This window comes from Teleopsis dalmanni, chromosome X (assembly GCF_002237135.1).
Source record: "Teleopsis dalmanni isolate 2A chromosome X, ASM223713v2, whole genome shotgun sequence".
Taxonomy (NCBI): Eukaryota; Metazoa; Arthropoda; class Insecta; order Diptera; family Diopsidae; genus Teleopsis; species Teleopsis dalmanni.
In genome coordinates this window covers 9,204,341-9,214,731 of record NC_051848.1, presented here as the reverse complement: position 1 = coordinate 9,214,731, position 10,391 = coordinate 9,204,341, and the positions used below count along the sequence as shown (strand labels likewise).

The window sequence follows — 10,391 nt, the reverse complement described above, 5'->3', positions numbered from 1 at the left end:
TAGTTCTGAGGGTTTATAACATGTACGACAGTCTTTAAAATCAAAAATTTTACATTTATTTTTAGACGACTTAACTCTATTAGGTACACCAATTAAAATTACAATGTACTTTAAATTAAAAAACAATAACATTAAAATTAATTCATTAATTAAATATACAACATAATAAAATTATATTATTTAAATATACTAAATAAAAATATTATTAAATATTGTAGGATACACAGGATGATAGGTTACTATTTACAGATACAAGACAACTTTAAATATCTATTGACGATTCAAAACGGCTCTATGTATTTAAGAATACATATACTTTGGCCTGTTTATATAATGTATATTAATGTGTATGTTTTGAAGATATATATTTGCATATACAATTTTTTTTCTCTAGGAATTAATTACAGAACTCACTTTTTAGACGTTTATTACAAAAACTCTATATAAATAATAATAATAATAATAATATATAATTAAGTGCTCAGCCTTCAATGTGCGATTAGATTTGCAAATTGCAACTATATGCAGATTACCCGATTGTATGTATGTATGTGTGTGTATTTGTGTGTGTGTGGGTGTGTGTGTGTGTACGTAAATCTATTTTGTGACAATTGTACGAAATAGATTACAACTAAGCTAGTTACTTTTGAAAACCTTTTTAAAGCTTTTTATCTACTCATTATCTCGTCTATCGTGAAGCCTAAAGTACGCTTCGGTTTCTGAAGTTTTATATTGAGGCTTGACGAAGAAAGATCTAAAGCTGGCATCGTGGAGAATTCGTCAATATCACTGATAGATGTATTTAAGGTGTTTTGCTGGTGTAGCACATCACTTTCCATATGATTAACGGAGGACTCATGTCCAGCGCCTTCCATATCATGACTTTGTAGATGGGTTTTTAGATTGTTTTTTTGATTGAAACAACGTTTGCATATGGGACATTTATGTGGAGCCTCTTCTAAGTGTGTCACTTTATGTACAGCCAGTGTACGGGATTGGCAAAATCCTTTGCCACAATCACTGCATTTGAATGGTTTATCTTTGGAATGTATATAACGATGATCGCGTAGGTGATCCTGACGACGAAACGCCTTGCCACATATCTCACAGGAGTAGGGGCGTTCGTTGGTATGGGTCCGCTCGTGTATTAGCAGATTGTAGGATTTCGTAAAATGTCTATTACAATATTTACAGATGAATTGTTTTTTTGGTCTGTTGCCAGTTGAAGAATTGGCCAATTTCATTGAATTGATGGGACAATTATTAAGACGACTGGGTGAATGCATATTTTGGATTGTCGTATAGTGACGCATTTGAAAAGCGGGTGGTGTACTATGATAGAATGAGGCATTACGAAACCATTGATTCATAAGGAATGCTTGTTGGTGTACGGTGACTGGATCTGTTGGCATTGAAGTACCTGGAAGAAATGTTGTTGTTGTGCCACTGCCATGTCCATAGGATAAACAGTATGCGGTTTGATGGTTTTGTTGCATTTGTAAATAAAATCGATGTTGTTGATGTTGTTGGTTTTGTTGCTGCTGCTGCTGCTGTTGCTGTTGCTGTTGTTGTTGGTGTTGTTGTTGTTGTGTTTGAGAATGCTGTTCAGAATGCTGCTGATATGAAGGCTGCACATCATGTAGCTCCATTATAGGAAAAGTACGATGATTTGGAATATGCAATTCCTGTGTTTCAAAATTTATAAAATTCGTCTCATATGGTATACAATTATCTTTGAGGCAACGTATGCGATCTTCCGTCGGTGTATGAGGCGGCGTAAGCATAGGCGATAAATCACCGTCACGCTCTTCCTTTATAAGCGCAAGTTCTTCACAAATGTCTGTAATACGCATTAATAAAAAAAAAAAAAAACAAAAAAAAATTTATTTATTTACTATATAATTATCTATTAATTTTATTTATTAAATTAAATAATTAAATATAACATATGTCATTAGTTTGAAATAATTTCTATTATTTTTTAAATTTTATATGTTTTGTTAAAATTGAGAAAAGACCGTCGCTAACCTTGATGTTTCAATGTAAGTTCGTTATTCACAGTAATACTACTATTCATCGACGGCGTTAATACAGATGACATAGTTTTTAAAAAAGAGTTAATATTTAAAATAACAAACGTTATGCAGTTTATATAATCTGTTATAAATTATGAATATCTCTCTATATATATATATATATATACATATAAATTTCTTTTATATATATTTATATGAACACATCCAATAGACTCCCTCGCGTTTTCAATTGACACGTTCCGCACGAAGTCTTTTCACGCACTGAATCCAGGGAATATGCTCTATACCAGTCACTGACTCAATCTCAAAAAATACTACACTCATACCGTGAGAGAGAGAGAAACTTTGCTTTTTGCTTTTTGCTTTTTGCTGTTCGCTATCTGCCTTTTGGTGAAGCTGAGTTAATTGCCGGACTTTTTACTACTACTGCAAATGCCTCTGTTCTGCCGCATTCATGTGTTCTTCATGTTCTTCATGTTCTTCATTTGACTCTATACGGAAAAGAGTAGTGTGCTTGGTGCTGTGTGGTGTGTGGTGTGGCGTGCTGTGATATTGTGTTGAGTTGTTAGTATCGCGTTCATTACAGCTCTACTAGTGCTTAGTACTCGCGTAGTGGTTAAATTTTTTTTGATTGCGCACACATATATACATATACACATACACACACACACATATATATATATATATAGATAAATATAGTGCTATGTGTAGTGTTGATTGTTGTCGATTTGTTGAACAACATTTCAAACAAGAAATCAAGTTATGTAGACGAACCAAATGTTTTTATTTTACAAGCAACTCCCGTGAATTATTTATAAATGGTAGAAGCGTACACGCCTTCCAATGTCTGCACTGTTTTGGATTGGTTGTCTTGTCGGCAAATATGTATATGTTTTGTGTGACAGCGGTTGTATGTCAGTAAGCAAACGGAAACTGTTAAGCTGACGGTTGACGGCTTCCGCCGTAGCCACTTAGCTGATGATTTTTTATTTTTTGGTAGTTGGGAAGTGGTAAGCTGACTTTATTGGTTCAACTTAAGTTTATTTTTTTGCCATCTCACATATATACATACATACATACCTACATACATACAAACAAGTATAATACGAATAAATTCATTCGCGTATTTTACCATATATATATATGTGAATGCTTATAAAAGCAGTTAACATTTTTTCAACCCCATGAATACTACTCGTCCCTAGATTAGACGATAATCAAAGCGCTAGATAACGCAATTTTACAGAAACAAAACAAAAAAGAAAAAAAAAACACCCAGTAATTTTGTTACTCTTTCTACATTTCAAAGTATGTAAATCGACAAGGTTTCTAGTTTAAAAGTCAATTTATTCAATTTTGTAAATTTACTTTTACTTTTTTTTTTCAAAAAAAAAGGTTAGCAATTACATGTAAATAACAAAGCAGTGCTGAAGGGCAGTTTGTCCTGGCCCCCATGCGTTGTCCTTCTTCTAAAGGTTAGTAGCAATTATCTACAATGTACTGAACTAAGGAGTCCCATCGTATCATATACAAAATATTATGACATTTGCTAAATTGTAAAAATAAAAACCTTACAAAATGATGGGATTTTAATAATTAATTTTTCATTAATTAAAAATATTTCTTAAAATAAATAATCGAAAAATTATCTTTATTAATTTTTTATTAACCAGAAATATTTTGTTTCACATACTATAATAAAAAAAATTATTTATAATATCTCCGACAGAGACCCACCAATACTAATTCTTTCTCCTTCTAGCTTTCTGATATTCTGCATAAACATTTAAGACTTGCTCTCTTTAAAATATTCTACCTCTTTCTACTTTCTTCTTTTCTGTTAACTTCTTTCCCAAATGGAGTATATGGTCTCAGAGCTTTCTTTAAGTTTCATGTCGGTCCAAGAATTCACTTGATTGAAGTGAATTAAAAATATCCTCAGTATTATCTCCTTTTCTCTACATTTCTTGATTTCTTCCCATAGAAGAAAAATAATTTATAATTATTTTGTTTTTATAAATTTTTTAGTTTTAAAAATATTTAATTATTTTTAGTTTTATTACAATGATTTTTTAATTTTATTAAAATAGTTTTTTAATTTTATTAAAAAAACTTTTTTATTTTTATTAAAATAATTTTTTAATTTTATAATTTATAATTTTATTTTAATTTTTAGTTTTTCAATTTTTTTAAAAAAAATTTTATTGAATAAAGTATTCGTGTTGCTGTAAAGCTAGACTTTCTTTGTATGGTGACAAAGAAGCTTTATTAAAATTTAGAGGGGTTTTGAATAGCAAAGAAAGAAATAAAAGACAAACACAAAAATTTATTTTAATTTTATTGAAGTTTGGCTGACCATACAACGCTGTTTCGAGTATTGCCAAGTACACCACTTCATCAGTGGTGTTTGGAATAATCGAATTTTTATTTAATTAGTTTATAGTCCGTATATAATTTGTTTGGACTGCAAGTGCCAGGCTTAGAACTCGTGCCTGTCAAATTAGAAGCGATGTAATTTTATTAAAAAAACTTTTTATTATTATTAAAATAATTTTTTAGTTTTAAGAAATAATTTTGTAATTTTATTGAAATACTTTTTTAATTTTATTAAAATAATTTTGCAATTTTATTGAAATACTTTTTTAATTTTATTAGAATAATTTAGCAATTTTATTGAAATACTTTTTTAAATGTATTAAAATAATTTTTTAATTTTATTTTTTTTTTATATAATTTAAACAATACACATAATTCTTTTTGACGTAAACGAAATGAAAAATGTATTTATAATTTTTTTTATACTTCTCTTTCTAACCCTAATTTCCTAGATATCAAAATTTTGAATTTTATAAATATTTTGTACATACTTCTCCCATCCTCTTTTTCTTCCAGTACATCTAATAGCCACAGAGCTTTCGTTTATATCAACAAAGCCAATATCACTTACTTACTTAATTGGCTATTACAGAGGTTAGACGTCCTTGGCTGTGTCTAGTAGCCTACCCATTCAGGGGCTTGTTGTCGTCAGTTGTTAGTACCGAGAGCCTTTATATCGTTAGTCACATAGTCCTTCCACCCAAAATCAAATGTCTTTTATTGAGTTTTTCACCAATGCGCATCGCCTTTCAATCACCTTTCTAGTTGTAGCACTTTCCTCCATTCGGATGACATAACCGAGGCAACCAAACCACTAAATTATTATGCGATAAACTATGTGAATGACGTGGTATAGCTCGTACAACTCATCGTTCCATCTAATTCGATATTCGTGGCCGAAGTGTGGTTACTGCTCAACTTGATCACTCCACTGGATACACGGTAAATCTCTTTCTCCAAATACCGCTGCAAATACTTTCTTCGCTGGAACATCGATATAATAAATACATACTTAACAGTTTTTTTGCCATACTCTCATCCTGAAATCATGCACCCTATATGCATATATATCTATCAAATAATAGGTACTTCTTATTAAGCCTAGGAAAAAATTTATTCTTAGACAGGATTTTTTCGAACATAGTTTCTTTATTTTGTGACAGGTTTCTTCTAACTGCCCGACATACTCTGCATTCGTAGTAATTTTTTATTTAATAATAATTAAATGAGATTTTGATCCAATTTTAATTTTTTACTTACGGCCAATCGGTCGTAAAGTTTCCAAGGATATCAAAGTAACTTGGAACCTAGATTAGATAAACGTTAATAAGCTCATTGAGAAATGAGAGATGAGCGGCACAACTATACTTATATTTTTCTTGTCTCCACATTTTTTATCTTCTAGTCGGCCATTAATGAAAATATTGACTTTGCTATACAATACTGCATTGTTCCTAACCATCTTAGTTAATTGGACATCTTAGATATCAGGCTAAAATGTTTAGTTCATTAAGTTGAATGGGTGTCCATCATATTTTCGATATAATTTAATACTTTTATTTTAATATTTACGATTTTTAAGATGAGATTTTTGTTATAATAGTCCAACGGCTGATACATAGAATTTTATTGAAGATGTCATTCTAATTCCTGTTTCTGTACTGAATTTAAATCTAGTTCTGTTCCGAAAATAAGAAACAATGGCATACCAGAATTCTTATGCATCTCATAGTTTACACTAAATTGTTTTTAAACAAATTAAGATAGATAGATCGATAGATAGATAGGTAGATAGATAGGTAGATAGAAAGATTAATAGATAGATAGAGATGCACCGGCCTGTTAAAAGTCTTTTAAGTGCCATTATATTACTAATTGAAAGATAGCACAACTAGAATGCATTCACTTATAAAATAGAGGTCACGTTTGCTAATAGACTAGCAAATCCCTATAATCTATCACTGACACAAAGTTAAATATTTCTTATAACTAATTTTGAGATCAACATTGTGGAGAAGCATTGGAGTTTTAATTTATTTGACATTTATATTTATAAATTTCAAAAACTGTTTTTTTTTATTTTTTCTTAATCCCAGTTTTTATATTGGGTCAATATTAACTGTTAACCATCAAATATTGACAGGATATTATTTATAATAACACCCATTTTAGTTAATGATTATATTTTTATTGCTTGGAATTTTATATTCTATAAGAGTTTCTTCCATAAAAGAGACATGGTCTGGTAAAGTGTGAACATTAGAAAGTCTCTTAAATTCTCTAACTCATCTAACGTTTTCTGAGTAATCGATATGATATCCAGAATGCTAATCGCAGGCTATACAATCAAAAATCTGCTGTATTATCGAAAAATCAAACTGTAATTCAAAATTTGAACCAGATTCTACAACCTCTTACTTAGTGAAACCAAGTAAAATGGGTCTAACCAACTTAAACGAACGATATAACCTTCCTTTTATCTAGACTCTGACTCAACGGAATATAAGGATCAACAAAAAGAACAATAAACCACCGAAAAATTCATTAGCAATCAAAGAAGTTCTTATAGAATCAGACCAGTAAATCTAATTGAAAGATACCAAATACCATCATAAAGCGTATTGTAGATAAAAAAATGTTGAAACATATAATAAAAGTAGAACGCTATGGGCTAGTGAAAAGCTTAAGTAAAAATTTATCGCTGATAGTTGAAAATTGAAAGGATCACTTTCAACTAACCGCAGAAATTACTAGCTTATGATCTATTGGAAAACAAACAGTCAGAGTGGAAATTGCTCACATTTGTTTCTACAGCTATTACGAGACAGAGTTAAAGACACCAATTTTTTTATTTTTTCTTTATATACCCCGATTTTTGAAGACAAAGAACAGCTAACTTAGATATTTGGCTCTTCAATTATTTTGGGAAGCTGCCAGAAACTAATATTAATTACCTTCAAAAGTTTCTAGATCTAATCGTGTTATCTACACATGTGTCCTTAACATCAATTGGTAAAGCGAGTGTTTCAAAAAATAAGGTGATAATAGTATTCCTATATGGTTACCAACCAGTCTAAAATAAATTTTCTTATAATGCTTTCTAATAGCTAACAACGAATAGCTGCCATTACAAATGTGTGACCTATTGTTATTAAAAGTATTATCGCATAAACACGCATAGAAGTAAATATTAAAATTAGTTGAGGAAGAAATTTGTTAATAAATTTTAATTTAATTTTAACAATTAAAATATTAAACTTAAAAAAAAAATTTAGGGAAATATTTTCAATATCTGACTTAATTACTTTGGTATATCATGTTGAGAGTTTTTTATTCTTTTTTCAAAATTTATACTTCAATAGTCAATAATGAGGTTCGTTTTGACTTCAAGAGGCTTGAAACAGAGGTATTTCATGTCAAATAAAAGGAAAAATGTGGGTTGGGCCACTGTTGGAGTTCTATGTTTGGGAAAGGTAAATTTTTTGTTGTTTGTTAAGCTATGTATTGTAAAACGCTGGTAGAAAAAAATAGTTAATTTTTTTTAATTTTATATCGCATAGCAGATGATTCAAAATTTTAGTTTGTTTATAATTAAAAAAAATAATAAGGTTTATAGTTAAAATTTTATTAATAATTATAACAAAACTTAAGAAGGCAATAATAGTAAATAAAAATAATATCAAACTAAGATAAAATAGGCCAACTGAGTCCTTGACCAGTGATTAATTATACTCCACTTCTATAACAATAATGAGACTCCTTATAATCATTTTCTTCTGGACATATATACATTTTATTTAGAGTTTTAGATGGTACGTAGACTATTCAAATATAATCAGCTTATATATATTATAAGCTCCAGAGATGATAAGCAAATTATACTAGTAACATAATAATTATTTAAAATAGGTGCTCAAATCAGGAAACAGTCTTGAACGCTACTCTTGAACCCTACAAGTTGTTCAAGATTTAATAGGTTCCTTTTTATAAATTCAGTTTCATAAATGATATTCTTTTCTTGGCTTAGAAGAACTTTTGTTTCGAAATTAGAGAGTAGTGATGAATTTTAGAGTGTTCTACCTTTTCTTTAGAATTTCATAATTTTTTATAAAGCTACATAGCTCACCAAACCTTTAAAAGAACAGCTTTCTTCGGACATTACTTCTCACCATTTAACGATAATATAAATATTAAAATAACACCTTTTGATGATCTATAATCCTGTTTGTATAAAAATATATTATATAAAAATTTATGATGAATTTGAGACACATTAAAATCAGAACTAATAGCACCACAATATCCCCACTCGGATAGATGAAGGATCCTTTTAGGTCCTTCAGATTGTTTGGAGAGCATAATTATTTTTATTTATAATAATTTATTATATATAACCCGAAGCCCATACATAATTACTTTTGTAATTAATTTACCATTTGAGGGAATTTTTAATATAGGTGGTTTTTTTAAAAAGTGTGGGACTATAAATTAAAAGAATTAAAACACAATTTATAAAAGAGAGGTAGTTATTTTTTATACGATTTATATTCTATCAATCTTCATTTGAAAGGAAAAATGTCTTCTTTTTTATTAGAATCAGTTGCTACCAAAAAATATATACTATAGGAACCTAGAAGCTAAGCAACTTCTAATTCTAATTCCTTCATTATAGCTTTAATGATATATGATATTTTTATGATATAATTTGTTTTTTATTGTTTAAGATTGTATCTCAAAAATAGGGTACTTAACGTTTTATTGCAAAATTGAAGAAAACGTTGGTGAGTTGTCCTTACAGACCAAAGTCTTCAAACATTAAAAATACTCGACCGACGGTAAATTAAACGATCTAGGAAGTCATGACACAGCTTTATTTCTAAAGGCAACGTAATCATCAAAGACTTTCTTTAATAACCCCTTAATTTCTCTAAGAATATAATATAAAGTATAGTCTTATTGAAACTAACAGAAGTCATCTTCACCTTCACATGAAATATGAATCTCTTCAAAGCTACCCCATTTCTGCTCTTGTTGTTGACTTTAGATTTTCTTTATTTTTAAAGACATATGATCCAATCATGCCACTAGTCCATACACAGTGAAGTTTCTAGTATTCGTCCAAAGGTTATGAATCATCTTTGAATCTTCAAAATTCCATTTTTACTTTGACCATTTTTTTATTACCAAAATAACTGAGACGAAAGTCAGCTGGATAGCGTAATAATCTGTCCGTCGCTCGGACATTTTTAATATTAATACAAATATGCATCTGGAGTGCATGTCATGTTTCGTGATCCTGACAGAAAGGCGCAATCACTAAAACATATGAAAGTCTTTGTTAGAATGATTCAAGTAAAGCAATTTGGACTTTTTTCAAACTCTCACAACCGTCGATGAAATTCATTTCCACCATAATACACCGAAGACGAAATAAAAATGAAACAATAGATTAAGATAAGTAAAAAACCTCGAAGAAAGCGCAAGAGAAGACTATGCTACAAGCCAATAGGGCTATTGAGACCGTTTGTTTGTGATGGCAAAAGCCTGTTTCTAAATTATTACCTCACTGTATTTAGCTGTATGGAAATGAAATTTTTACTGACATTCTTTGTGACCGTCTTCGATCTGAGTTAGAAAACACAATAGTAAATTCTGATTAAATGGAGTTGGTAAGAGCTATCACCTTTAATCCTTCCTCTGCGTAAGTTAATCTACATTACATTTATTGATCTGGACTGAGAGATAGAAAACTGGGCTGAGAACCTGTAAGATCCTCCTGAACGATAGATATGCTGATCTTTATTAGAAAGGATCTGCCGGAAGTGCATAAAACTTCAAGTCACATAGAATTTATTTTGGTTTAAAAAACAAACCATTGGGCCGACGAAGGCATTTTGAATTTTTAATGAGAAAAACTTCTAATCACATCCTTTTTGAATGTCTAGCTTTGTTCTACGTTAGGAGATAAAGCAGTAGGCC

The 10,391-nt window shown here is 29.9% G+C and overlaps 1 protein-coding gene across 1 annotated transcript; it reads right to left on the bottom strand.

Moving 5' to 3' along the window:
- Window positions 1-228: 228 nt before the first annotated feature.
- LOC119688928 (protein odd-skipped) lies at window positions 229-2,391 on the bottom strand. The gene is made up of 2 exons (XM_038103608.1): window positions 2,029-2,391; window positions 229-1,840 (listed from the first exon to the last, which is right to left on the bottom strand). The coding sequence occupies exons 1-2, from the start codon at window positions 2,099-2,101 to the stop codon at window positions 669-671; spliced, it is 1,245 nt and encodes a 414-aa protein (XP_037959536.1). The 5' UTR covers window positions 2,102-2,391; the 3' UTR covers window positions 229-668.
- Window positions 2,392-10,391: the final 8,000 nt, after the last annotated feature.

What these genes read in the sequence shown, in the direction of transcription:
- LOC119688928 (XM_038103608.1), bottom strand. Translation starts at nt 2,101, where the DNA reads ATGTCATCTGTATTAACGCCGTCGATGAATAGTAGTATTACTGTGAAT. An exon ending in ACTTACATTGAAACATCAAG is followed by an intron (nt 1,841 to 2,028) that starts GTTAGCGACGGT and finishes TGCGTATTACAG; the next exon opens with ACATTTGTGAAGAACTTGCG.